Source organism: Kryptolebias marmoratus, linkage group LG17 (assembly GCF_001649575.2).
Source record: "Kryptolebias marmoratus isolate JLee-2015 linkage group LG17, ASM164957v2, whole genome shotgun sequence".
Taxonomy (NCBI): Eukaryota; Metazoa; Chordata; class Actinopteri; order Cyprinodontiformes; family Rivulidae; genus Kryptolebias; species Kryptolebias marmoratus.
Genome location: NC_051446.1, coordinates 24,724,416 through 24,752,264, shown reverse-complemented (window position 1 = coordinate 24,752,264; position 27,849 = coordinate 24,724,416). Strand labels below are relative to the sequence as shown.

At 40.9% G+C, this 27,849-nt stretch overlaps 3 protein-coding genes and 1 long non-coding RNA gene across 6 annotated transcripts; 3 read left to right on the top strand and 1 right to left on the bottom strand.

The window, feature by feature from the left end:
• Positions 1 to 852: 852 nt before the first annotated feature.
• ttll6 (tubulin tyrosine ligase-like family, member 6) lies at positions 853 to 15,600 on the top strand. Its single transcript, XM_025010644.2, is given in 18 exon segments — positions 853 to 963; positions 3,329 to 3,482; positions 5,886 to 6,005; positions 6,142 to 6,179; positions 7,124 to 7,242; positions 8,521 to 8,651; positions 8,833 to 8,989; positions 9,063 to 9,206; positions 9,949 to 10,034; positions 10,109 to 10,334; positions 11,595 to 11,773; positions 11,879 to 12,067; positions 13,076 to 13,235; positions 13,520 to 13,786; positions 13,859 to 13,912; positions 14,618 to 14,765; positions 15,029 to 15,210; positions 15,213 to 15,600. Coding segments are annotated over 16 exon segments (2,316 nt in total). The 5' UTR covers positions 853 to 963; positions 3,329 to 3,482; position 5,886; the 3' UTR covers positions 15,330 to 15,600.
• LOC119617871 lies at positions 13,351 to 15,260 on the bottom strand. The gene is made up of 2 exons (XR_005234310.1): positions 15,148 to 15,260; positions 13,351 to 13,830 (listed from the first exon to the last, which is right to left on the bottom strand). It is a non-coding gene; the product is annotated as an uncharacterized LOC119617871 (long non-coding RNA).
• A 1,307-nt stretch (positions 15,601 to 16,907) lies between the features above and the next one.
• Positions 16,908 to 21,981, top strand: hoxb6b (homeobox B6b). Of its 3 annotated transcripts, none has more exons than XM_025010643.2 (3): positions 16,908 to 17,460; positions 19,322 to 19,717; positions 21,211 to 21,981. In XM_025010643.2, exons 1-3 carry the CDS (start codon positions 17,448 to 17,450, stop codon positions 21,465 to 21,467), a joined length of 666 nt encoding a protein of 221 aa, XP_024866411.1. In that variant the 5' UTR covers positions 16,908 to 17,447; the 3' UTR covers positions 21,468 to 21,981. The 3 variants fall into 3 exon arrangements, with proteins under 3 accessions (XP_024866411.1, XP_037836722.1, XP_017292020.1); XM_037980794.1 differs by having other exon boundaries at positions 18,647 to 19,717; positions 21,211 to 21,979; XM_017436531.3 differs by lacking the exon at positions 16,908 to 17,460 and having other exon boundaries at positions 18,642 to 19,717; positions 21,211 to 21,979.
• A 194-nt stretch (positions 21,982 to 22,175) lies between these two features.
• On the top strand, positions 22,176 to 25,260 carry hoxb5b (homeobox B5b). The gene is made up of 2 exons (XM_017436530.3): positions 22,176 to 23,149; positions 23,469 to 25,260. Exons 1-2 carry the CDS (start codon positions 22,525 to 22,527, stop codon positions 23,714 to 23,716), a joined length of 873 nt encoding a protein of 290 aa, XP_017292019.1. The 5' UTR covers positions 22,176 to 22,524; the 3' UTR covers positions 23,717 to 25,260.
• Positions 25,261 to 27,849: the final 2,589 nt, after the last annotated feature.

Here is a 27,849-nt window from a genome sequence, read left to right as displayed (position 1 = left end):
TTGTTTTGCCTGTTGTCTTGCCGTCTGTTCCTGGTTCTGTTGCTCCGTGTCCATGTTACGTTTGTCTTTTTGTTTTGCTGCCACGTCAGCTGTTTGTTTTCATTTTGTTTTCTTTAGTTTAATAAATTAGTTTTTTGTTCCCTTTTAATTATGAGTCTGCGTTCTGGGTTCGCCTCTGTCTCCACGGTTCCTGACACCACCCAAAGCAAAGGAAATGCAGTTTAAAATTATAAATAGTATTTATCCAACTAAAGAAGTTTTAAGAACAACATTTAAGATGGACTTTGGGAACTGCAGTTTTTGTGAAACAGAAAGTGAAAACTTTTCATCTTTTCTTTGAGTGCATGATAATTCAGGGGTGTTAACAGAAATAATTAACAGTGTAGCTTTAAACCTACATTGTATTGTCCTATACAAATAATAATAAAAAAAAGAATTTACTGCTGTTTATTAAAACTCATTCTAATCTGTCTTTTTCTGGATATGAGGAAATTCCTGCAGACAAGAGTAAAGTAATTGTACAAATCAAGTTCTTAAAATGTGTTGAAAATTAGAGAGAGTAAAATTATATTGTGCAGTCTAGATTTAACTGATTTTTAATGTATTTTCTTCAGCAAACAATAAAAAAGTAGCTCAAATAGTCTCGTTTAAAGTGCAACACTTATAATACAAACTTATGAACTAATAAAGCTTTTATAAAGGGGCTAAACTGAAAGGTTCACTTGTTGCTTCCGCTTCTCCATCGTCGATAACTCAACAACCAATCAGAGAAGAGAATTATCACCACCCCGGCTTCTGATTGGCTACGGCGTGAGAAACGCTCGCGCGCGTGTGACTCCTCCCCGCCGACAAGTTGATTGATGTTTACGTTTTGTTGGGTTCTCCTGCCGCTCTGTGAGTCCAGCCACACACGAGAACGGCTCTCAACGAGAAAATAAAAAAGAGGACATGCCTCTCTTAACGGTAATGTCCCGCTTTCGAGACGTTATTATTTAAATTTATTATAATTTTTTTGGCCGCTGAAAGTGGACTTTTAGTGAGTTGCTATCGCTAGCAGTTAGCCTCACGCGGGGAGAGGTCGGCATTCTGTTGCCATGGTAACCGCGCAGTACAGCGAGGCTGAGCGTCCAGTTCACAGAGGGTTTGTTTGGTAGTTCTTTTGATTGTTTGCTTAAAATTATTAAGATTTTGCCTAACTTAAATGCTTAATATTTCTGTCGGTTATTGGGAAACACTTTGCATCGACCACTGGGCTGATAAAACAGCGAAGATTCACTCTTAAAGCTCACAAATTACAGCATTAACCGCCTTATTTTTTATTTAATGCCTTATAAACAATCAAAAAAGAGTAAAACAAAGCCACGGATGATAGGATTTGTCAGCCCAGACACACACACACACACACACATATATATATATATATATATATATATAAATCCATTTATGAACATAAGTCACATCATTAATTTCTTGTATAAATATCTGATGCACAGTTTAAGTTTTTATTATTATTATTATGTGGACGAATTATCTAGTTTTATTTCCTGCAAAGAAACAAAATAAAAAGACAAATTATTAGAGATTAGGTTGCACGTTGCTTAAAATGAAGAAGTAAAGTCAGTATTACTGTGACTTATAGGCTTGGAGTGTTCGTAAATATTTTATTTTAGGTAAACCATCTGACCATAAAAAAAAGAAAATACAGAGAGCTACAAATGGTTTACAATGGTTCAAGACAGAAGCAAAGACATCATAAGGCTTCTTACATTGTATAAAATTAATGCAAGATGCAAAATAACAAGAAAGAGATACAAAGAGATACAAAATTAACACAAATAAAATGCCAAATTACTACAAAGGGACACAAAATTACCACAAAGAGACGGATTTGGTACAAAATGGCTGAAAAGAGAAACAAAATAAATAAATGAAATGATCCTAAATAAATCCGAAGGAGCGAAAGAGATGTAAAAGTACCACAATATGTGTAATTATATGAACCAAAACAAAAGGAAGCTCACATCAAACACATATGAATGTAAACCAACTACAGCGGGACATTAATCTGCCACAAGGAGACACAAAAGGACCACAAGAGGGACAGAAAGACCATAAAGAGACAGAGCTGTCACAAAATGACTGCAGGGAGGGAAAACAGAGTCTGTATGAGGTCCAAGATTACCGCAGACGGTGCGAAAGTAATGAGACACAAAGAGGCCCAAAAGACACAAACTGGTTAAAAAATATCTAGGAAATGAACACAGAGATTCACAAAATGACCTTAAAGAGACTCAAGCAGCTGTAAAGAAATGCAGAATTAACAGAAATGTGTGCAAATTGACATAAATGCAACAAAAACACATTTAACATAATCAGCAGTCGAAACGGCTCAGACCTTCTTAAAAGGCATGAAATCAAAGACTCTCAAAGCACAACGAAAATATGGAAAATTCCTGATGTCGCGCTCAGAGCAGGTGCTGTAAATGACTCTCAGCTACTACCACATCAAACTTCAGCTCCATAGAAATAAAACTAACTGAGAGCCATCTCTGGCTGCGGCAGCCATCTTGAATCGACTGACTCCAAAAGTTGAGTTGCAGATGATGAGTTTCTGAAAGTTTCCAGTGGTTCTGGACACATTTGTCCTGACCTAATTTTGTTTGAGTCTATGAATACACTGTTGTAACACACACACACATGTAGAAACACACCGATGACCATCCTGGAAGCTTGGCTGCAGCTCTTGAAGCCATCATAACAAAGACGTGACACCCATCAGTGAGCGTAGGACGGTGTAAGATGTCAGCTAATGATTAATTAATCTTGACTGATTGATTAATCAAAGAGTCGCGTCAGCTCCAGCTTGTTGCCGAACCAGATTTCATCCTCTTCTTTCACTTCGTTGTCCCGGGTCTCTTTAGTTTAGCTGAAACCTGCCAGGAGGACACACAAAAGACACATCCTGTTTGTTGACTTCCTTCTCCTGTTTGTCCAACAGTTTCTCCTCTGACTCTGCTCCATTTTTAAATGTCCTCGGCAGAAGTCCGGGCTTCAGAGGACAGATGTCCGCCGCAGTGCTTTTCAGCACAGATTTAACTTTAACAACTCGGGGCGCTGAAAGACACCTCTCCTATTTCAGTGAACAAGTTTCAGGGATTATCCCTCTCTTCTTACTCCCCGCTGAGGTCTCCTGCTCCTTTTCTCTCCATCATGTCACGACATATCAGGTTTTTCTAATCGGTCACCAGATCCACTGCTTGAGTGCGAACTGAGCCGCCCTGATGATGACAAAAAACATCTTCTCTGTGTTTTTATTTTTTATTTTAAGGCGCCAGAAGCAGACGATGCACGGAGGTGAGCTGTGGCTGAGGAGGTCCTTCAGAGTTTCTTGAAGCAAAGATTCCCGTTGAAGACGTGTGGAGACGGACGGAAAGCTGCTGCATCTTCCAGATTCACCTCATTCATTAATGTAGCATCAACAGGTGAGCTTTTATGATGCCTTTTGGTGCAAGAAATGCACAAATTATTAATAAATATATTAATAATTATAACAATAACGCTTGTAAAGCCTCACAGCTGTTGGTTTTATTAATCCAACCTTTATTTCATCCTTAGGGTTTATACACAGCATTTGTTTAATTAACATTTTATCGGAGATACTTAAGAGCTATGAGTTCTGTCAGTTTATTTATTTTTTTATCTTTTATCTTGTCACACATGGCATTAAATGTGCTCTTCTATTTATACGTAACTGAAAAACGTTCCCCTCGTTTTTACTTTTAAAGGAAAGTTTTGTTTGGTTTGTTTTTTCAGAGCCACTATGCAGGAATGTAAATGAGAAAATAGGGGGAAAAAATCAAATTATCAAAGTATTACAAATATAAAATAAGAGAATTCAAAGCAAATGGACAAAATGTTGTCGACAGACGTATGAGTTCATGTTTAACATCATTAATGCACAACTTTAAACACCGCAAGCAGCAATATATTATTAATATATTATAACTTCACCCCTGTGGTTCAGCATTTGATGATCACTGGTTCAGAAGAACTTTTCATCCTGAAGATATGGATGAGTTTTGCACCTTTGAGAATCAACATCATTCTTTAACCGAATCGCCTGAAAATAAACACAGTATCTTTAAAGCAGGTGAAGTTCAGGAATCTTTTATTTATCTGGATTTATTTTAGATGCAAAAAGTGATATTTAGTTCATGTATTGAACAGGTAATCTAGTTTCAGATGGTATTAATTGTTAAAATTTCTCAAAAAAATAAAAGTAGCATTTCTTGCAGAAATTCGTATCGTCTGCTGATTTTCATCTTAAAGTTTTAAACAAAGATTTTATATGATCTGTGCTGAGGATGACTTTCAGCTACTTCCACACTAAAATTTAGCTCAATATTTGTGAAACTGATTGACTAGTTGCCATATTTGCTAAGGTCGATTAGCCGTGGCAGCCATCTTGAATCAGGTTGTTCATATGATATTTTGCTAAAAAACAGAAATGTGTTGTGGCAGCTCTTGAATTTATATAGGTTAGCTTTGTTTTGTTTTTTTAATGTCAATAATGAAGTGTTTTTGATTGTTTAAGACATTAGATCTTTTATTTTGGTTTAGTAACTTGCATGTGAAAAGCAATAGTTTTGTTTTTTCACAAATGAAAGGAAACGATCCAGCCTGTTTTAGTGTCTAATGTTTAGTTTTATGCTGAGTTGTTAATATATTTATAGTATTCATTATTTCCTTACTTTGCGTCATTTTATCAGATTTTTCCAGTGGGAACAAATAATTCAGAGCTTGTCTTTCTGCAGAAACCAGTCACTATGTGGTGAGGACTGCTTATGTAAAGACATAAAGATGTTTATATATATATATATATATATATATATATATCTGCCTGTTGTTGTGCGCTGAAGGAAGGAGCGTCCCGGAGAAACCGTTTGTAACCGTATCTGGCCTGGGGTCAGCGGGGCGTCTCAGCTGAGCGTAAAACTCACAGTTCAGGGGCAGGATTATCCAGATCACTGGATCAGAATACTGTCACCCAGCACCGTTACCTCCTGCTGTTTACCTGGGACGTCCCTCCTGCCTCCAGCACCCACAGCGTCTCGTCACAATCAGAACTTCGCCTCACGTTGACCACGTGAAGACACCGGGGAGGTGACGTTCACCTCCGGCCGTGATCATGTCAGAGTGCAGACACTTGCAGAGGAAGTCTCTTTAAACTCTGATTTAGCTGAGAGGCTGTGGGGGGCGGCGGTGAGAACCGAACCCCTGATTCCGTACGGTATCAGATCCTGTAGATATAAATCAACATATCATTTACAGGCCTAGCATTACTGTTCGCCGCCTGATCCGTTGGTGCTTGGAGTATGTGTTGTAAATTACTCTCAGCGACTACCACACCAGATTTTAACTCAGTATCTATTTCTTGTGTTTCTAAGGTTGATTAGTTGTGACAGTCGTATTGAGTTATGCACACCCAGTGATGACGATATAAGATTTTCATTCAGATCTACCCTCCGGTTCATGATATTCTGCTGACAGATCAAAGCTTTCAAATGAATCAAAAACAGCAGCAGGTTTTGTTGTTTTCCTCTCGGCCGTCCTGATCAGATTAATTGGTTGTAGCGTGAGCCTCCTGCCGCAGCGCGCTGACAGCCGGAGCACTCATCTGATGAGAGGGATGGAAACGGAAACACGAGTCCGTCCATCTCCTACAGCATGTACTTGGTTCTGTTTGATCGAGTTTCAGCGCCGGCCGGCCTGTTCAACACGAAGCGTCAAGAGATGAGTCCCCGAAAAACGGAACGGTGTCACGTACTTGTGTGTTTTCACATAATCTTCTGGCAGCTGGTTTCTCTTCACGTGTTCTCACTCAGAATGGGTCTAACGGTGGACGGCCCGGAGAGAAATACTGACAAATCTGAGCAGCAGGGAGAAGCCTGCGCCCCCGTCCTGCCTCCACCCGTCAGCAAGAAGAAAAAGAAAAACAGGAGGAGGTATTTTACTTCTGGTTCTCTTTCTCTTCTGCTTTCATTATCAGTTATTTCTCAGGATGTGAACTGCTGAGACACGTCTAATGAGGGAGCAAAGCAGGTGTCTGTCCTTCTCTTTGTCTCTCTTGTCTTTCAGATGACTGACTATCAACCTCACCAACTGCAAATACGAAAGCGGTACGTTGGAATTAAAATACGCATCACCCAGCTGTTCAATGCAACACAAAATCATCTAGCCTGAACCCGAGGTCGTTCATGTTTTGTCTTGTCCACTCCGTTTAATTTGTTATCTTAAAAAAAGGATTTTAAACCACCTCCACTGTGCGCGCACATTTCCTGAAAAATAAGCCGTTGTAAGCAGGCTTGGACAAATTCCTCCAGATTTATTGAATTCTGCACCACAGAAGAAGAAAATGAAAACCTTTTTCCTAAAATGTCTTCAATTACATTTTTTAAACAGTTTGATCTGATTTCTCACACATTTCTGGACAAAGTGAAGATGTTCTTTCCATCTTTGCTCCTCAGAAACTCAGCCTTTCATGGATTAGTATAAAATCACTGTCAGAAGTAAAAATATATATATTTTGATGCATTTTTTGGCCCTAATTGTTCCTGCCCTCACCTTTTCTGGACTGTGTTGCAGCTCTGTGATGCAGGAATGGGTTTATATTAACAAATAACAAGACAAAGCATGAAACATTTTGAGTTTATATTGTTAACAATGAATTTAAAATCAGATTAAATATATAAAACAGCCGTTTTTGTTAAACTCTCATTTTTTCTGTTTATAGTTGAATAATTATTTGTGGACCATTCTTCGTAGTTAGAACAAAAAACTTGGGAAACACTACATACTTTACAAAAAGGCCATTTAGTGATGTTTTAATTGTGTCTTTTAAATTTGTTTTTACAAACAGCCTCTGTGCTGAAACAGTTTTAGAATGATTTATTAACGTTTTTGCTCTCCAGATCATGCCGCCAAACATTTCTTCATTATGCCAAATAATTCCAAATCAAAACACTTAGCAACAAATTTAAAGTTTTTAATTTCTTTGTGAAACATGCACAGTAAAATGAAATGATAAACGTCTCCGAGGTCTTTAATGTTTGGTTTGTCTCAGTGCGGCGAGCCGCTCGTAGATACGGTCTCATCGAGTCGACGGAGGACGAAGACTGGACACTGTTCTGGACCGACTGCTCGGTGTCTCTGGACCGAGTCAGGGACATGAAGCGTTACCAGGTATCCGAGTCCCACTGTCCACACTGACACGTATCACTACCATCAGCAGGAAAAACCTCTGAAGAAATGAGAGAGAAACAGTTTTTAAAGCTCCAGACATTTCTCTCAACCTGCTGTATTTATGATTATTAAAGGCAGTTATTGTTCATCAGGTTGTGACCAATGAACCTAATTCTCCTCTTTGAAAATTAACCCAATCTGAGCATAATCACAGGTACACTATAGAGCTGAAGGTATTCACTCACCCATCCAACTCATTGAATTCAGGTTCATCACCTCCACAGCCTCAAGTGTATAAGATCCAGCACCCAGGCATGCAGACTGATTCTACAACCATCTGTGAAAGAATGGGTCGCTCTCAGGAGCTCAGGGAATTCCAACGTGGTGCCGTGACAGGAAACCACCTTTGCAATAAGTTCAGTCAGGAAATTTCATCGCTACTAGATATTCTAGTCAACATTAGTAGGATTATAACAAAGTGGAAGCGATTGGGAACGACAACAACTGAGCCACAAAGTGGTCGACCATGTAAAACCACAGAGTGGCTCAGAGGTCACCAACGTTCTGCAGAGTCAGCAGCTGCAGCTCCAACCTTCATGAGGCCTTCAGATCAGCTCAGGAACAGAGAGGAGAGAGCTTCATGGTATGGGTTTCCATGGCAGCAGCTGCATCCAAGCCTTCTATCACCAAGAGCAAAGCGTCTGAGGAGTAAAGACCGCCGCCACTGGACTCTAGAGCAGAGGAGACGTGTCCTCTGGAGGGACGAGTCTTCGGCTGCTGCCAGGAGGACGGTTCTTGTCTGACTGCGTTGAGCCAAGTGTAAAGTTTGGTGGAGGGAGGATCATGGTGTGGGCTTGTTTTTCAGGAGCTCTTAGTAACAGTGAAAGGAACTCTTAATGGTTCAGCAAACCAAGACATTTTGGGGACGGCCCCTTCCTGTTCCAACATGGCTGCACACCAGAGCACAAAGCAAGGTCCATAAAGACATGGATGTGGCCTGCACAGAGTCCTGACCTCGACCCGACAGAATCAGAGCCGAGACTGAGAGCCTTCTGTCTGAAGAATGGACCAAAACCCCCATAAACTCTCCTGAACCTGTGGGAAGCTTTCAGAGAAGAGCTGAAGCTGTTATAGAAGCAGAGTGGGCCAACATCAGAATAAACCCTCTGGATTAAGAATGGGATGAACTCAGGTTCATATGTGTGTGAAGGGAGGCGAGCGAATACTTTTGGCCGTGTACGGTCCTCTCATGCTGTGTGAATGCGTTTGTCTTTGCAGAAAATAAACCACTTCCCAGGGATGAGCGAAATCTGCCGCAAAGATTTACTGGCGAGGAACTTGAACCGCATGCTGAAACTTTTCCCTAAAGACTACAACGTCTTCCCCAGAACGTGGTGCCTTCCTGCAGAGTGATTTACCCTTTTTATTCTCTGAATGCTTGTTTTACAAATACTTTACCCACAGAAATACATTCTCTTTGATTCGTGTAAAAACATGGTTCTGCTTCAGCAAACTTACTTTATTTTAGGCTTTTCAAATTACTTTTAGCTTTTTTGATATTTTTGTCTCTCCTTATGTTTTTTTTTACAGTTACAGTGACTTCCAAGTCTACACCAGAGCCAAAAAGCACAAAACCTACATCTGTAAGCCAGATATGGGTTGCCAAGGGAAGGGCATCTTCATCACCAGATCCAGTAAAGACATCCCACCCGGAGAACACATGATCTGCCAGGTTTACGTCTCCAAGGTGAGGTTCTGGTCAACAACTCTTTCTATGCGCGGCGCTGGAAGCTCACACGCGTTTTTTATCGCCTCTCCAGCCTTTCATTATCGACGGATACAAGTTCGACCTGCGGATTTATGTTCTGGTGACGTCCTGTGACCCGTTCAGCATCTTCATGTTCAAGGAGGGGCTGGCTCGGTTCTGCACCGCGAAGTACACCGAGCCGACGCACGGCAACGTGGTGAGAGCTGAGCTTCTGTCCATGCCTTTTATGTTTGCTTGTTCATTTATTTATTGTGAAAAATAAAACATAAACTGGGCTTGTGTTAGTGAGGAGGGAACTGGAGTCAAAAAGGTGCAAACTGTTGTTTTTTAGGGATTCAGGAGTTTCCTGACAACAAGAACCTAAACATTGACTTTATCCTTTTTGAATTTTTATCTTTTTGTTTGTGCAAAATGTGCACAAAGTTACACTCGAAGGAGCTCCTGAACAGCCAGAAATCCTTTTATTTATTGTCAACAAGTTTCTTTTTTCATTTATTATCATGTGATACTAAAACCGACTTTATCAAGAATGAAATCTAAAGAGATTAATTTATCAGCTAATTCTGTTGTCATAAAATTAGGACAGAGTCGCGACATGTAAGGATCCAAATCACAGCTTTTATGTTGATTTTATTTTACCTTTTTGCATTTCAGCAAGAATAACTTCCCAGACTTTAACTCTGACTGTGCAACTCTTCAAAAACCAGCGATAATTTACCTTTTTATATTGTATAACCTAAAGAAACCAGAAAAACAAATAAAACCTTTATTTAAATACTGCCTGAAGAAAGATTTTTAGGGTCTGCATGTTTACTTGTAGTTTTATAAATTTATTTCTGTTTTGCTAACTGTAATATCTGTTCTTGTGACAGAGAACATAAGTTTACATCTCATTAGAATAAAAGTAAATAAATAAACCCATTTTTTTCCAACATTAGAACAACGTCTGCATGCATCTGACCAACTACTCCATCAACAAGAACAGTGAGAACTTTGTCCGTGACGAGGATGTTGGCAGCAAGCGGTAAACACAGACGATGTGAGTTTTGTTGTAAAAGATGTTTTATCACATTTACGCTTTAGATTTTCGTCCCGCAGGAAGCTGTCCAGCCTCAACAAGCTCCTGGAGTCCATCAGCTGCAACACGGAGAAGATGTGGAGCGACATCGAGGACATCATCATAAAGACGCTGATATCCGCTCACCCCGTCCTCAAACATAATTACCACACGTGTTTTCCCAACCACACCGCCGGCAGCGCCTGCTTCGAGATCCTCGGCTTCGATGTGCTGCTGGATCACCGGCTCAAACCCTGGCTGCTGGAGGTGAACGATCAGCCGCAAACATGCAGAAAAATCCGGTCTTCAGAACATATAACTCTCATGTTATTCCTCCATGTAGGTTTAAACATCAAGTAGTCTCCTGTATTTAACTATCGTACATGTTCATCCTGCACAGCTCTAAAGTTAGGAAAAAACTTTCATTTTCATTGACTTTTAGCTAAAATGACTAACTATGGTTTGATACAGCAGCAGTATTTAACAAAAAACATAATAAAATGATTATAATTTTAGAAGTTTACAAACATATTTCTTTATTTTTTCATTTTACAGATTATATAATATCGTTATAATAATTCAATAAATCTGGAGAGACTTTTCATCTCCTGTGAGGCTGAACAAGTTTCCTGCTGAAGAAGCTGAAACTGAGCTGGTAAAGCTAAAAGAAGCAGAACAGTAGCTAAAATTAGCAAAACACTTGCTAAAATGGGCAAACCGTTAGCTAGGAGCTAAAAGTAGCACAACAGTAGCTGAAGCCCAAAAATATCAGCATAGTAGCTAAAAGCTAAAGGTTAGCTAATAGTAGCAACAGGCTAGCTAACAATGAACGCAATAAAAGGGCAGCTAAAAACTAAAAGTAGCAGAATGGTAGGTAAAAGTAGCAAAACACTAGCTAAAAGCAGTAAAAGTTTAGCTAAAAGGTAATGTAGCAACCGTCTCTAAAAGCTAAAAATATCAAAAGGGAAAAACAAAAACAGAGTAAGTTTAGTGAAGAATGTTTATAAGAGAACTCAACGCATTTTCACGGTAAAATAAAGTTTAATATTTAGAAAAGTATAAAACCAAAAGTCATAGCTCCCATCTCTAAAATCAGCTGAACGTTTGGATGCATAATGAAAAAAACACAAAGTCTTCAGAAGTAGTCAGATTGCAAAAACATCCGGAAAAATAAAAAACGAGGAAGCAGCAGTGTGTTAACCCTCTCAGGCTCAAATTAAGTTTTAGTAACAGGAAAAATCAGATATTTGGGGAAATTATCATCGGAGTAAAATAAGGCTCATAAAATATGAATGTGGAGTAATTAGGTATATGCAATTCGCTGTTGCAAATCTGCAACGTCTGCCTTGAGAGGGTTAATGCTGAGTCAGCCTGAGACAAACTGTTTATGTCTTAAAGTGAAAATTTACCATCACTTTATGTCTGTGAGTTCAGGACAGAGTTTAAAGGAGCAGAATCGGACATTTTTCAGCTTTAGTTTCCAGGCAAATCTGAGGAGCTGCAGTGGACTCTGTTTGTGTGTCTCAGGTGAATCACTCCCCGAGTTTCACCACTGACTCGCAGCTGGACCGCGAGGTGAAGGACGTGCTGCTGTACGACACGCTGGTCCTCATCAACCTGGGCGCCTGCGACCGGCGCCGCATCACCAAGGAGGAGAGGCGCAGGGTGAAGGACAGGCTGCAGCAGAACCGCTCCAGAGAGGCCAGGTGGGCGAGCGACGCGTGACGTTCCCCTGCAAGGTCAAACACACACACACACACACACACACACACACACACACACACACTCTACTGTGTGTGTTTCACCACCAGGTCAGAGGAGCTGCGGCAGTGCCAGGCCGCCACCATGGAGCAGGCGGAGAAGTACGAGGCCAAACACCTGGGAGGCTTCAAAAGGATCTTCCCCAGAGAGGGGGGAGAAAAATACGACAAGTATTTCAAGCACAGCAGCTCGCTCTTTCAGGAGACGGCGGCGTCCAAAGCCAGAGAGGAGTGTGCCAGGTAACGGCCTGACGAAGAGCAGAAACCAGTCCTACTTTAGCCACTCACAGGTCAAAATATTCTAATCATTCAGGAGATGGCTGCTACGACTTTTAGTTTTTGTAGCTTTTATACTTTTCAAAATATTCAAATTTATTTACAATTTTTTTCTCTAAAATTGCGATCACTTCAGTTTAGCTACTTTTAGCTTTTAACTAGCCTTCTGCTACTTTTAGCTTTAATAACCTTCACAATAATAACTTTAGTGTAATTATTCTTTATTAAATTTCATTTTAACCAATCTCAGCAGACATGAAAGTGTAACTCAGGTCATTTGGAGCGTTAGTAGCTGAGAGTGATTATCTGAGCACAAACTGATCTTTGACATCAACTACTGGAGTCAACTCTGCCTGTTTGTTAGCAAAATATTTAATAAACTATTAGATGGATTTTAAACATGTCAGTCAAACTTCTTTACACGAAGGACTAAAACTAAAACCAAGATCTGAGTCAATATTTGTTAAAAAGATCTAAAATCAACTTTAGTTTTCAGATTTAATGTCAAATTATTCATACAGATAAATAAATGACCTTATTTCAAGACATTATATAGTATTTAGAACAAACAGAACTTATTCTAAAACACATTTTAAAGGTAAATTTTATGAGACTTGATGTTGGATCGACATGTCGCTTCTAATACATCAAAAATATTATCCCAACGACCAGAAAGATTTGTGCAAAAGGGCCGTTTCTGGCCCACAGGCCTTGAGTTTGACTTGTGTCATCTATAACCTTATGCATTCCTTCCATGTTTTTTTTAAATTAATTAATAATTTCTAACTTTTGAGCAGCAAGCAGCATTTTGGTGTTACTTTAATGTACAGAACATTTCTAAACAAAAGCATCTCTGACCTTTTTTTCATGTATTTCTGTTTTTTTTACCGTATTTTGTTCGACTTTTATTGAAGTTCCAGTGGTTTAGTTCTCATCGTTTACCTTTTTCCGTTCCTGTTCTCGTGTTCTCAGGCAGCAGCTGCAGGAGCTGCGCCTGAAGCAGGAGCAGAACGAGCTGAAAAGGAACAAGAGGACCGACCTGCAGGGAGAAACGGCCGGGGAGAAAGTTAAACCCAGACGAAGATCAGCCCAGCCGACCTTTGACCTGCGGCCTGGGAGTCTGGGGCATCAGGTGCAGTGTCCACGCACGGCCACAGGGGGGCGTCACACAGCTTCAGCCTGAGACGGATGGCTCATCTTCTGCCTGACCCCTCAGAGCCGACACACACTATTTAATTTACGCAGAATAGGATTTGAGCAGATAATTTTTATTGGATATTAAAATATCTTTTATTGTCGAGGCAGGAAAAACAAAGCGAGTTATCGAAGGTTACGGGGTGACAGTAACTGCTAATCTGTCATAAACGCTGCAAACACGGCGAGGCAATCAAAGCAAATGTTCCTGCTCCTACGCAGTCGCCTCCATTTGGAGCTTCTGTGGCTTCGGAGGCCGCAGGAGAGGAGGAGCAGTGGGAGGGGGAGGAGGTGGACGTGACGGAGGAGCGGGAGCGGCTGCACTCACTGATCCAGAGGAGGAAACTGCTGGAGGACCTGGGGGTGGTGGACCAGATCCAGCATCTGCTGCCGACGCCTCAGACAAAGGGACGTGGCGTCCTGTGGGACGGCGAGGAGACCCGCAGGAGCCGGCAGAGAGCGCAGGTTTATCCGAGGCGAGAGCTGAAGGTAGGAGGAGGCTGCTCCTCGTCCGTCACCTCCTGTTTCTAAACCTGAGAATAAAACCGGTTTTTATTTCAGCTGAGTCCTTTGATGCTGTTTTCACAAAAGCAGCGGCCGCAGATCACACAGCAGGTAAACAACAACAACAACAAACAAACACAAAAATATAATTTATTCATCCAATGTTGAGTTAAAGCACCCCTGCTTCTTTCAGAAGGAATAACAACTTAAAAGAAGCCCCCTCTTGTTGCTACTTTAAGTAATTATTTCTATTTCACCTTCATTTTTATTTAAAAAAGAAAAAAAAGCACATTTTGTTTGATAAGTTTTCAACCACGTTCATTTTATTTAACAATGAATTGTTGATCAGTTCATAAACGAAACGAAATAAAATAATCTGAAAATAAAACAAATAAAAGCAAATGAATAAAATAAAGAAAAAAATCCTAAAATGATTTAAGGTTCCCCAAAAAGCTCTCTTCACTCTATTTATTTATTTGTTTTTTGGGTTATTTACCTATTTTTTTATTTATGGATTTTGTGTAAGAAAATGACAGAGATTATCAATTTTTTTTAAAACAAAATGGCCACTAATTCAGCTGTTTTTTCAGGACGTAAAAAGCTTCCTGCAGCTCAGCCCTGAATCTGAATCTGAATCTGATCTTTAATCTGTAAAAATGTAGAAATTTAAATGAAAGAGCTTCAGCTGTGGTTCTGACCCGGGAGGGTTTTTATGGGTTTATTGTCAAAGTTAAATGAAAGTCTATTAAAGCTGAACTGTTTTTTGTTTTTTTAGTTCGGAACAATCATGATGAGTTTAAACTTGTATTCCTGCAGCTCTGCTCACACATGACTCAGCAGAATCTTCTCAGGCCCAGAGCGGACCGGAGGAGCCTGAACGAGTCCGGCTGCCTGCGCTCAGAGGCCGAGAGCCCAAACGGGCCGGCAGAACCGCCCGTCAGCTCACAGCAGAACCCGTGTGGAGGTAAACGCTGCAGCTCAGACGTAAACAAAGAGTCCAACCAGTCCAACCAGACGGACGTTTTCCTGCTTTTATATAACCAACAACCGGTTTATAATTTAAATTTAGGATTAAACTTGTCTCCATCATGATTAGGATGAGTCCGTTTGGCGTTTTAAAGCCTGAACTGATAAATAAACGAGTAAAAACAGGAAGAAAACTGCAGGTTTTCTTTGGTTAGTGATCGTTTCTGTGTGTGTGTGTGTGTGTCCCCTCTTTCCTTTGAGGTCCTGTGGACGTCAGGCAGGACAGCAGGACAGGCTCCTATGTGTCCCGGGGCAGGATCCCCGTTGTAAACTATGTCCATAAAGGGGGTCAGCACTACACGTCCCACGACCCCGCGGACCTGCAGAGCCTGTTCATCGTTTCCACGCGCGCCCCCATCCTCAGCAGGCCTGGATTCTCTCACTTCGTCCGCAACTCGTCCCGCAGAGCCCCCCAGCACAGGAAAGGACTCTGAGGATCCGAACCACCGGCCCCCGAAGGACTCACCGAGGATCCGGACCTCAGGATCCCTCCGAGCCCTGAGGGGTGGAGGTGGAGCTTTATTTACCTGAGAAAATACATTAAAAACTAAAAACTCTTGTGTTTTTTTATGCAGAAACATGATTGCCTTTTAACTTTTTCTACAGTTTGTTTTAAATATTAATAAACTTTAAATTAACTTTATCTGAATTTACATGCAGTGCCAAAATAAAAAAAGAGATTTTAATCAGAATCTATTCATGATTAACAGGTTTATAAATTCTTTAAATGTAATTTAAAACTTTTTTTTTTGCACTGATGATGAATAAAACTAATGATTTTATTTGCTGTGACTGAAGTTTCTCATTCTGCACAAAATAAATAAAACTTTGCAATTTTTTTTATTCTATGGTTTTATAAATCTTTCTTTTTAAACCTTTATTTTGTAAAACATTTTCTGCTTCCAGTTTTCCTGTCTGACCTCAGAGGCCATAAAGTTTTACTGCTTTTCTACATTTTCTTTGTTCTGTTTTCATGCAGAAAAACAAAAGTTTGTTAAAATAAAAATAAAACTAAAGAACAGCGGAGGCCTGCGGGTCAGTTGAGATGGAATTTTAAAGACCAAATTAAAGAGTTTATTAATTTAAGCTTCATATTTTATTCATATAAAATATTTTTTTATTATTATTATTATTATTATTATTGTGTTTTGTTGTTTTTTGTGCTCCAGTTCAGAAAAAAACTTTTATTTTAATTCTTTTTACATCAAAACTTTTTAAACTCATTTAAATTTATTTGGTTTCAGAAATCCTGCAGGCCGTTTTAACTCTGACCCACAAAAAAGGTTTTTATTCATTTATTTAAATTGTATTTATTTGCAGTTTTATAAATTTATTGTGTTTTAAGAAAAATGTTGGATTATTTTCTTGTTTTTACTATAAAATCCATAAAAGTTGCGGCCTAAGTGACAGAAATGCTCCAGTCTGATTTAAAGATTTTAGAAAAAGGAAAATGAATCAAAGTTTATAGGTTTTATTGATAAAGTTTAAACTTGGTTGTTTCTAACATTCAGAGTTTTATTTAAAAAGAAACAACCATCAGAGGTTTAATCACAGGAAAAAAGAAAGAAGTTGAGGTTCAGGAATTTATGGTTTTATTGGCTCTATAAATGTCGGAAATCCTTTCTGGAGGCGGAAAACTCCAACAGTTTGACTGAAAAGGTTTATTTTAAATGAAGCTAAACGGAAATAAACCCGAAAGAAACAAAAACAGGAAAAAATAAGATTTAGGATTTAATTTAATCTCCCGACGCTGCAGGAGCTGAATTCATCCTGGTAATCTGAGGATTTTGTGTCTTTAAAATCTTCCTCAGGACTATAATCAGCCTATTAAATCTTTTTACAGATTATTTTTGTCTTTTTTGCAAAGATTCTAACCTTTTTAATGTAAAATAATTTGACAAAAAGCGGTTTTAATCACCCGCGCTTCGGGTGTCCAAGTATTTTTGCTCCAATTAGACAAAGAAAATAAAATGAATCCGCTTCTAAGGGTCCAGAAATGACAGAATTTGTGGTTTAAATTGTTGGGATAAATAGGTGAGGCGGCCATCTTAGTGGCAGAGCAGAAAGAAGTGAACGAACCTGCGGAACCAGCCCTCCTCCTCTCCTCCTCCTCTCCTCTCCTCACTCTGGACTTTCTGGCTTTAAAGGAAATAAAGATGGCGAACAGAAGCCGCGACTGGAGCACAAAAACCTCTGCGGTTTATGAAAATTTACAACTTTTGCCGTGGAAGTTTACGACTCGCGCGGCTCCAGGATTGGTCGCCGGCGGTCATGTGGGCAGCAGGAATGGGAACTTGTTTCCCATGAGGTTATAATGCAGCTGCTGTTTTCCGGCGCTCATTCACCTAACTGTTGGAACACAAACCTTTTTCTGACTCTTTGCTGCCTCTAACATCTTCCCGCAGCTGCTTCTCTGGTTTTACTTTTAGTCTTCTGGTGCGTAATTTGGCCCAAAGTGGAGCCTGTGTCCGCGCGGCGCGTCAAAGTGCGGCCATGTTGGTGGAAAATGAGGGATCACCTCACTCCTGGATCTGGATGGAGGGATTACTTTTGAGGAAATCACTTCCACAAGGTGGGAAATGTTGGAGGCAAAGGCAGTGGAGCCCGGGCGGAGTGATGGATGATCAACAAAGGTAAGGAGGGCAGCTTGTTTGTGATGAAGCAGCGATTAGCGGAGCTGCTGCTGCTGCTGCTGTTGCTGCTGTTGTGGCTGATCTGTCACTTCAGGCCTTCTGTTTACACCAGGGCATCAGGGAGAATCCGGCGCAGAGCCTCTCCTCTCTCTCCCTGTTTGCGCTTTTCCCTGTTTAACCCCTGAGATGCTGCGGGTTTCTGACCCTTCAGACGGATCTGCGGATCTGCTGAAGGCCAGACCAGCTTGACTTAGATGATGATGAAGATGAGGGTCAGACGAGGCCTGCGCCGCTGCTGACGCATGGTTTTATTCCAATTCGGCCTAAGCTGACTATTTTCTTCCTGTTGGCGGATTTTATTTGATTTTATCCTATTTTTATATCATAAAAACACCTTTAAAGGTTTTCCTGTTGAGTCTGTGCAGCGCCGCTCTCTCATTGCGCCTTTTCGCCTCAATCTTTGCAGCAAATGTGTCACATTTTCACAAAATCCCCCCTTTATGCTTCTAATTTTTTGTTTGTGCGTCATATCTTTACGAAATAACCACCAGTTTTTAATATTTTGATCATGTATTTCCTGGTTCTGGCGCCTCTGCGGCGCTTTGCTTTGTCCTGTTTGGCCTTGCGTCTTTTTTTAATTCCATAAAATCTTCTGATTTTCTTTCAATTCGGTGCGAAACGAAAACAAATGTTTCCAAAGTCACAGCAGCTGTTATCAGGCAAAACAAAAATCTAGCTTTTTGAATGTTTTCACTTAAATCTTTAAATTAAAAAAGCTTATTTTTTGGTAATAAGTAGTAAAAAGCAAACAAATTTGTCAAGAAAATCGTCTAAAAGTTGAGGCTATTATGTGTGAATGTGCTGTAAATATATTTTAAAAATAAAAACCATTTAAATGCTCGGCATTTAATCTGTTTTAATTCACTGAAAAATGTTTAAAAATGCCATTTCTGGCACTTAATTGGTCAAATTTAACATTTTTTTCAAGTAAATCTTGTATCGAATGAGTTAAACTGTGAAATATTCTGTATTTTGAGATTAATAATTAAGAAAAATGTGTTTAATAAAATCAAAAAGGGCAATGATTGAAGATAAGCTGATCAGGTGACATATTTCAGATGGTGAAACGTGTCAGGATGGTACCTGAGACTTTTTTGGTTTTGTGTTTTTGCTCACTTGATCACAGCTTGTTAGGGTGATGATGGTGCTGATGATGATGATGTGGGTGCATGCGCGTGTCCTCCCTGCTGCTCCCGTCTCCTTTGGTCTTCAGTCAGAGTTGAATCACCTTGAAAGAGTGAAAGAATGTGCGTTAATTGGTTCTGCGTGCACTTCAGCCAAACAGCGCAGCTCGTTCGGAAGTTTTTCATGTTTTTGTATTATGATGATATTTATAGGATTATAATGCAGGACGGGCTGCGTTTTATCTGAGTGTGTTTACACTGTGGCTGTGCAAAACAAAAAACATGTTTTACTTCTTGATTTTGTTCATTTAAAATGTTTATTTGGAAGCGTTTCTGCGAGTGCGTGAGCGTGCGTAAAGACCGACAGGCTTGAGCGCTTCATTTCGATTCACCGGGGACTCCTGTGCGCAACAAGAGCCCCCCCATGGGTGCAATAGTGCAAGCACAGACGGCGGTGATTGGCCAGAGGTTGATCAGATGGTACACTTCCCCTCTGTATTCAGTGGCACCTCACAACCCCCCTTTCAGCAAAAACCAAATCTCCGATAAAGTAATGGCAAAAGCACTTGGACTATAAAAGACAACAAATCATATTCCTCCGGAGTATATACACCCCGTGGTCCACCCAATGAGTTCCTATTTCGTTAACTCAACTTTTCCCGTGTCTCTGCCGGGAGGACAGGACTCTCTCCTGGGTCAGATACCGCTCTATTCCTCGGGATACACGGACCCGTTAAGGCACTACTCCAACGCGGCCACGTATGGAGCCGCCAACATGCAGGAGAAGGTTTACCCGGCGTCCTACTACCAGCAGACGGGCACCGCGGCCGCCCTGTACGGCCGCGCCGGCGGGGCCGCCTGCGACTACAACCCGGTGGGGACTTTCTACAAGGACGCGGAGGGCTCGTGCGCCTTCTCGAGCCGCGACGAGCAGCCGCTGTTCGTCACTCAGGAGCACCAGCAGCGCAAGGCGGAGTGCGCGGAGCAGAGTGTCAGCATGAGCAGCAGCCTCGACGACAAGGCGTCCACCCTCATCTACCCGTGGATGCAGAGGATGAACGCCTGCTCCGCCGGTGAGTCCGAACCTTTGCTGTGTTGTTGTCACGCGGCTGTCAGCTGAGGAGCTTCTCAGAACATTTTATTAACTTTACGCTCAGAAAAACGCTCGATGAAGAATCAGACGCGCTCAGATTTCAGGGATTACTCGCGGATCTTTGTGCGCCTTTAGGCTTGTTTTTCCTTTATCCTTTTTTTTCTCTCCTCTCTTTTGGACACATCATTACTGGAGCTAAACGACCCGCACGCGCACACCCTACCAACGCACGCACACACAGTAGGCCTGCATCAGCTTCAGCTCAGACAGCCCGAGTCACATGGCCCTTATTCTGATTTTATCACAGAATCACAACCATTAAACAACAAAACCAGAATCCCAGAATCTTTGATTAACTAGAAATTCAACAACAGTAGAAGTGGATCAGTTTGACTTATAGATCCATGATGTATAAACTGTAAAAGAAAAACTGCATCACACTTTATATCCATTTGACCACAATGTACGGAGCGTCATTAAATTATGGATAATATTGTCATGCATGGTGGTATACACAGTTTGAGATATTTATCTACCTATATGAATGCTATGAAATGATTATTTGTGCAGAAAACATTAGAATTATGCAAACATTTTACAGAATTTGCAATTATCTGCAGCTTCTGTCATAAAAACTGTGCTTTCTATAAGCTGAACAGAATTATAAACCCTGAAGTCTAAACAGCAGCAGACTCTGAATCATAGATATGTTGTATAAACAGTCCAAACATGCCCTAAAAAGACAAATTGCATCACATTTTATAGCCATTTAGCCTCAGTAATGCTATTTTTTCCAGATTTTTCGCAAAGTGCGTCATTAAATTATGGATATTATTGTCTCCTATGACGGCATACATAGTTTAGTCACCCAGTAAGTTTTTTTCCACTTATATAAGAGCTGTGAAATTAATATCTGCAGAGAAAATGTAAAAATATTGCAAACATTTTACAGAAAAGGAAATTATCTGCAACTTTCCTCATAAAAGTGAGTATTTTTATAAGCTGAACAAAATTATGCACACATAATTCTTAACAATAGCTGAGTGTGAATCACTGATATGTTGTATAAACACCAAACATGCCATAAAAAGACAAAATGATTCACAAATTATAGCAATTTGGCCACAATAGCGTGGTTTTACATATTTTACGCACACGATGCGTCATTTGCGTAAATTATGGATTTTATTCTCATGTCAGATGATATGATGGGATGTTTATTTACTCAGGAAGATGTCTGCGCATCTATGAGGACTTTCAAGGGAATATTATGGGAGAAAATGTTGAAATTAGGCAAAGTATTTGTCAAGAAATGTATTTATTTGTTACTTTTCAAACGTAAAAAAGCGGATTTTTTGTGTTAAAATTAAAAAAGGGAAATTGCAAAATGATTCCTATTTTTTCTAAATTCACTCAAACGCAGCCTTTTAATTATTAACTGATTTAATTTCCCCTCCTCCTTTTTAATTGCAGGCCCATTTGGCAGCAGTGGCCGCAGGGGCCGACAGACCTACACCCGCTACCAGACCCTGGAGCTGGAGAAGGAGTTCCACTTTAACCGCTACCTGACCAGGAGGCGCCGGATAGAGATCTCCCACGCCCTGTGCCTGACGGAGAGACAGATCAAAATCTGGTTTCAGAACCGCAGGATGAAGTGGAAAAAGGAGAACAAACTCCTGAACCCCTCAAAGACACCCGAGGAGGAGGAACAGGCGGAGAAAAAGAGCTAAAAGTGGGGGGACTCTGATGAAATGTGTCTGTGTGCACACTCCTAAAATAAAATGATGTATAATTTCTTTGTAGATAATATGAAGTGCAGCAAAACCCCACGATAGAGACTTTGTCTGAGTGTGTGCACGGTAACCCTGTCCTCTGTTTGTCCTGGTGCTCGTGTCTTTATTTAGAGGACTATGCAACAATCCGCCAAAATGTAAATAAACCTCAGCGTTTAGTTTGCTGTCATGATTTTATTCTTTTTTTTAAATTTAATCTCATGACATTAAAGCTGTTTCTGTCCTTCAGTGTGTAGTTGTGACTCTGTGGTAATAGGCTTGTTGTTTACAGTTAAATTTGTACAAAAGGGGAAAATGTTTCATGTTATTTATTGTTGTTCCTCCACGTGTTCAATGCATATCGGTGCAATATTTTGTTTAGGAAATTGTACATATAAAATAAAGGCTTTTTGATGTACATGTTGGAAAATCTGTTGCTGTCATTCCTGCGCAACAAAAATATATATGTTTTTGTTTTTATGATCATCGCAGCTGCCTCTCCGGTTTAATAAGGAGATAAAATGATAAAAACCAAAAAAAGGAGTTAAATAATTTCCTGTTTGACTCACTGTGGCACAGAATGACAACACTCTGTGTTACCTGAGCCTTTTGTGGCATGTTTTCCTGTTTTTTTTCTAACATGAATGATGGATGACTCCGCGCGGGCCCCCGGCGCTGCAGTACCGCCTCTGTCCGGAAGATGGCGCCCTCTGCCCGCGCGCGCCTCTCAGGGGCGCAGCGGGGAGGCACCATTGACTGGAGCCTAACGACCATTATTTCGTCATCATTTGTAACCATGGAGCATGAATTACCTCTTGAAGTCATCAGTGAGGATTTACGACTGGTCAACAAAGGCACGTGATTCCCGAACGCGCGCCCATATTTGGCCGCATACCTGGCAAAGTACAGTAGGGGCTTCATTGCTTATAATTCATGATTGCGTCCATAAATCGTGCAAGCACACAGGATTATAGCGACAAAGATCTACAAATCGAGGCTTTAAAAATCCAAGCAAATGAGCTCTTACTTTGTAAACTCGTTCTCAGGGCGCTATCCAAATGGCTCCGACTATCAGTTACTAAATTATGGGACTAACGGCGCTGTGAGCGGCTCCTTCAGAGACCCCGGCACCATGCACTCCGGGTCTTTCGGCTACAACTACAATGGCATGGACCTAACCGTGAACCGCGCCAACACCGGCGGCGGCCACTTCGGTGCCGTGCGGGAGGAGGCGCGCGGGTTCGGGCCGGACGCCCGCTACAGACAGACGCCCAGCTGCTCCTCGCTCTCGTCCCCAGAGCCGGTGCCGCCGCCGCCGCCGTCGTGCGCCACGGCCGGCCGGGAGCCGCCGGTGGAGATGAAGGGCGCCTCCTCTCCCCCCGCTGACCGGAGCGCGACCTCGGCGCCGGGCGGTCTGAGCAAAGCCGGCGGCGGCGCGCACTTCACGGAGATAGAGGACGGAACGGTCGGAACCGAGACCGAGGAAGGCGCGCACAGCAGCGGCGGAGGAGGCTCCGGCTCCCGGGCGCAGCAGCAGCAGCAGCACCAGGAACCCAACGCCACCTCCTCCACTCCCACACCAAACGACTGCCAAACGCCACAAATATTCCCCTGGATGCGCAAACTGCACATAAGCCATGGTATATTTAATAACATTTTCTTTGGAGGGGTTGCCATTAATCTGTCAGGTGTTGTATGAGTGAGCAGCTGGTGTGGGTGGCCGGAGAACGGGCTGTATTTGTTGAGTGTTTCTGGGTTTGTTCCGCCTGCAGAGAGGCGGAAATCCGCGCGTAAAAAGCCCGCAGACAGGCTGCTGCTGAGGGCGCTGTTGGTTGCATGCTTCCCCTCCTCTTCCATCAACTCATTCCATTAAAACAAACAGATCTCAAAACAAGAAACTTCAATTTCCATCCCTTTTGGTTTGTTGCTAATTTTCTGGGTTTCTCTGAAAAATTGTAGATATGACCGGACCTGACGGGAAAAGGGCCCGAACCGCGTACACCCGGTACCAGACGCTAGAGCTGGAGAAAGAGTTTCACTTCAATAGGTACCTAACCAGACGGCGGAGGATAGAGATAGCCCACGCCCTGTGTCTTTCCGAGAGACAGATCAAAATCTGGTTTCAGAACCGCAGGATGAAGTGGAAGAAGGACAATAAACTGAAAAGCATGAGCCTCGTAACCGGAGGCAGCGCCTTCCACAACTGAATAACTTTTTCCTGTTTTGGTTTTTGGGGTGGAGATAAAAGAGGTTAAAATGTTACAGAAAAATTAGAGGAAAAAAAAAGAAAGAAATGAGTACTGTAAAGCTCTAAAAGCGCAGCACCTTCCAGCATGCCATTGTGATAGAAAAAGTCTGTGAGATGCCATCTTTAGTTCCTGTTGATGTTCTATGATAGCTTAGATGTCCTGTTTGGGGGGGAAAATGTAAATATTTGAGGAATCTGTCCGTTGCTCTTTCTCTCTTTCTGTCTCTTGAAAGTGTTTCTTTATTATTGATGGTCTAACAGGAGTAAATTCATTAAGATTAAAGAAAAAGAAAAAAGTCAAACCATATGCTGCTCTCCACTGAATGTAAAGCGCTTCTGTGTAACTTTTGCTCTTTTTGATTGTGGCCAAGATCCGTTCATAAAACAAGCCAATGTGTAGCTCTCTAGGATATTCTGTGCATTTATTATTATTATAATTATTATTATATTATTATTATTAATATTAATATTGTTTAGAACTAATAACAAGCAATGCAAGTGTATTCAACCTGTCAATGTGATGAAGTTTTAGTGCAAATAAGGGTTATTCTGTGGATTTAGGCAGTGATGTGAGCTTTTTATTTTTGTTTTTGTTTTTTTGTATTTGTAAGTGAACTCATAGCGCTTGGAAAAATAAAGTTTCTCTCAAGTGATGCCATGTTTTTTTTTATTATTTGGATTTTTTCTTTTTCTTTAACGCACGAAGCTGCTGGCTCGAATTAATGATTAACCTTTAAAGGCGACACACAAAGCTTTATTTTCTGGCTCAGGCCGACAGAGAGAGAAAGAGAAAACTTTTTTCTTACCTCCTCTGACCTCCCTGACGTGACTTTTTCCAAAATATGAAATATCTTGCTGATGAAATCCCCCCTTGAGGAATAATAATAAAAAAAATATGAGTGTCTTTGGCTTTTCAGGTGTATATGCAAGGCTGAAGTTGGTAAAAAAATAGCCCCTTACCAAAGATTGTAAAGGCCTATATTACTTACAGACTGTGAAAAGTCACGTGAGGTCCATAAAGTTGGTTTTATGGTTTTGGGGAGTAGACAATGTACTATATAATTCACAACCTTGAATGAAAGTGACGGCTTAACTGCATGGATGGGACTGGGAAGGGTGGACTGGGGACGGAAGTGTCCAGTCATCTTTGAGCTGCAGGACAACTAGGAATATTTTTATTTCTTCTTATCAAAACACTCAATTTGTAGCTTTTAGAGAAGTTCTTAAAGTTTAGAGCTAAAAGCCAGGCTTATGAGGAAAAAAAATAAAACTTGTGATTTTATTTAGTTTTTAAAAAGTGGATTTTATTTCTGCTTAGTTCATGTTTGGCGGAGCTGGATGTGCCAAAGATGGGGCTTCAGAGTTTAATGTTGCAGGAAAAGTTCATGCATTCAGATTATTTAATCACACAAAACAAGACCTCATTAAGACTCACAATCAGCTGCCTGTCCTTGTTTTCACAGAGGACTGGGTTTCATTTTTAACATCATTTTATAAATTTAGATGCATAAACAAACATTAAACTGTCTGAGCGGGAGCGTATAATCACAGAGCGGAAACTCGAGGAGGACCCAAAGCTACAAAAATCTGATTTTGTTCCAGGGTCAAATCTGAGAAAGGAATAAATAATTATTTCCAGATTATCTTGTGTCAGATTTGTCCTGGAAACTCAGGACCGGCTGAAGTTGTGCTTCACCAGGAGTCGGTGGGAAGTTTGGCGATGGAAGCCATTTTGAATTCGAAGGTGTGTTTGTGAAGTCTGAACGGGTGAGTTAGGAGAGAGGCTGAACTTCTGCCCAGATGTTGTTGATTTTAATTGTTTTAAAATGATATAAACTAACCCACAAACAGGGTGGCAGCTGGGGTGCCGGGGGGGGGGGGGGGGGNCCCCCTCAGACCACCACTGCTTATTTAAAGTTTGAGGGAAAAATCAGACTTCTGTAAAGATTTAAATAAATAAAACTGGATCAAATTTTAACCCTAACCTGGTTTAACTCAGCTTTGGGTTAAATCTAACCAAAAAAACTGGGTTAAAAATGACTAATTTGTTAAGTTAGAGCTGCAGAAAAGTGAAATAAAAAACAGAAAAACCTGGATTATTAGTTAACTGCTGTTAGCATCAGCTAATGAAACCAAACTGTCCTGTTTTAACTAAAGTTATTAACAAACTCAACCTTTACACCCGATAAGTTAGTTAAGCTGAAATAATCAGAGGAATGACTTTTAAATCCAGTTATTTAATTTACCTGTGGATAAAATTAGTGAGTCATTTTGTTATTTAAACTTTTCCTTTATTTACATTTTCCCCATGTTTTATTTTAAGGATTTAATAGCTCAGAAACATTAATATTATTTGCTTAAATTTATGGATTTATTAGAGCAAAACCTCTTCTTTTATACTCGGTTTGCAGTTTTCTGTCAGTATTTAAGTCAAGTCAGATAAAAGTATTAATTTAACAAAGTTGTTGATGTTTTATAAACTTTAAAGTTATTATGAGTCTTAAATAAAAATAGTCAAAACACTGAGTTGATTCTAATCCAGTGCGTATTTTTAGATTCAGTTGTGAGCTTCTAATTTCTGCTTTTAAAGAAATAAAGATTTCTCTCCTTTTTTTTTTTTGTTCGTGGAGAAAACAAATGTCTTTAATCAGAGGCTTTATGGAGCGAACTTGAGGAGCTCTCCTGGTGATTTATCCTCCTCTGCGGAGTCACCGAGCGGCCAAAGGTGAAGTCCCGGACACCTCGGAGCTGGACTCCTGCAGCTCTGCCCCCAGAAAGTCCCCCAGAAAGACCCCCAGCCCGATCCCTTCCAGGAGTCCGGAACCAGATCAGACCCGGTTCAGGTAGAAGGCGGCGGTGGGCTGCCGGGGTCCCAGACATTTTCCACATATTCATAACTATTAAGCGGCAATTTAGGCAGCGTAATGAGGATTGCATATTGATGGCGGTAATCTGGACCCGGATCTCATGAATAATTCATGGAGCCGGGATCAGCGGCGGGTCACGAGACGGAGCTGCAGCCGCAGATGCGTCAGGAGGAAGCGGCCAGACTTTGCACCGTCACCGGAACGGAGAAAACATCTCATTTATATCATTTATTTATCTGCTTTATACTTTTATTTATCTGCTTTAATCATTTAACACGTTTAGTTCAGGTAGGAAATAAAAAAACAACAAAAGCTTTGCAGCAAAAGATAAATAAATTAAAAACTGTGATTGTAATCATTTTTAAAAACGACTTAAAAGCTAAGTAAATGTTATAAACTCCTCACATTAAATTCGATTTGATTGTCTGTTTCTTTACTCAAATAAATAAATTTGTATGCATATCGCCCGCCGCCTTTCATGACAGTCCTGTCATATTTAAATAAAAAATAAATCTTTCTCTGTCAGCGCTCAAGGCGCGTGTTTGACGATGACTCTCGGCTACCCAAAATCTGTCTGAGTTTAAAGCTTACTGTCATTAGCTGTGGCGGCCAGTTTGAAGTTAATCAGTTGAGCTCCTGATTGTTTCGTTAAAACCCGTCCGTTGGTTCAGGAGATATTTTGCTAACAGACAGATTGGGGGTTTGACTCCAACTCTAAAGGCCTAAAACGAGATAACGCTCTGGGGAACGTGTTGTGAATCACTCTCAGCTACTACCACACAAAACCTGAGCTCGATATCTTTAAATCTGACTAAGTGATCGCTGAGGTTGATTAGCTGTGGCGTCCATCTTGAATCTGATTGACTTCAAACAGTAATGAGCTGCAGAGGTGGGCCTAATGAGTTAATCCTGAGAGGTTCATTAAAATCCGCCCAGTGGTTCGTGAGATATTTTGCTAACAGACAGACGGTGTGTGATAAGAGCAGCGTTGACGTGCATGAAGCAGATGTCACCCTGAGGTGTGAGGGAGAAGAGGAGCTGATGATGATGGTGACGTCGGCTGCAGTTCGCAGGCTCCTCCAGCAGAGGGCGCCTCAGACCGGCCCGGCGCGTGATGGATGAGTTTCTTTCTCCTGCAGCTTTTATCGGCAGAGGTTAGGGAGGTGACCAAGCAGAAGGCAGGAAAAATCCACAGAAACATCCAGCTGTTATCTGCTCGGGCTGA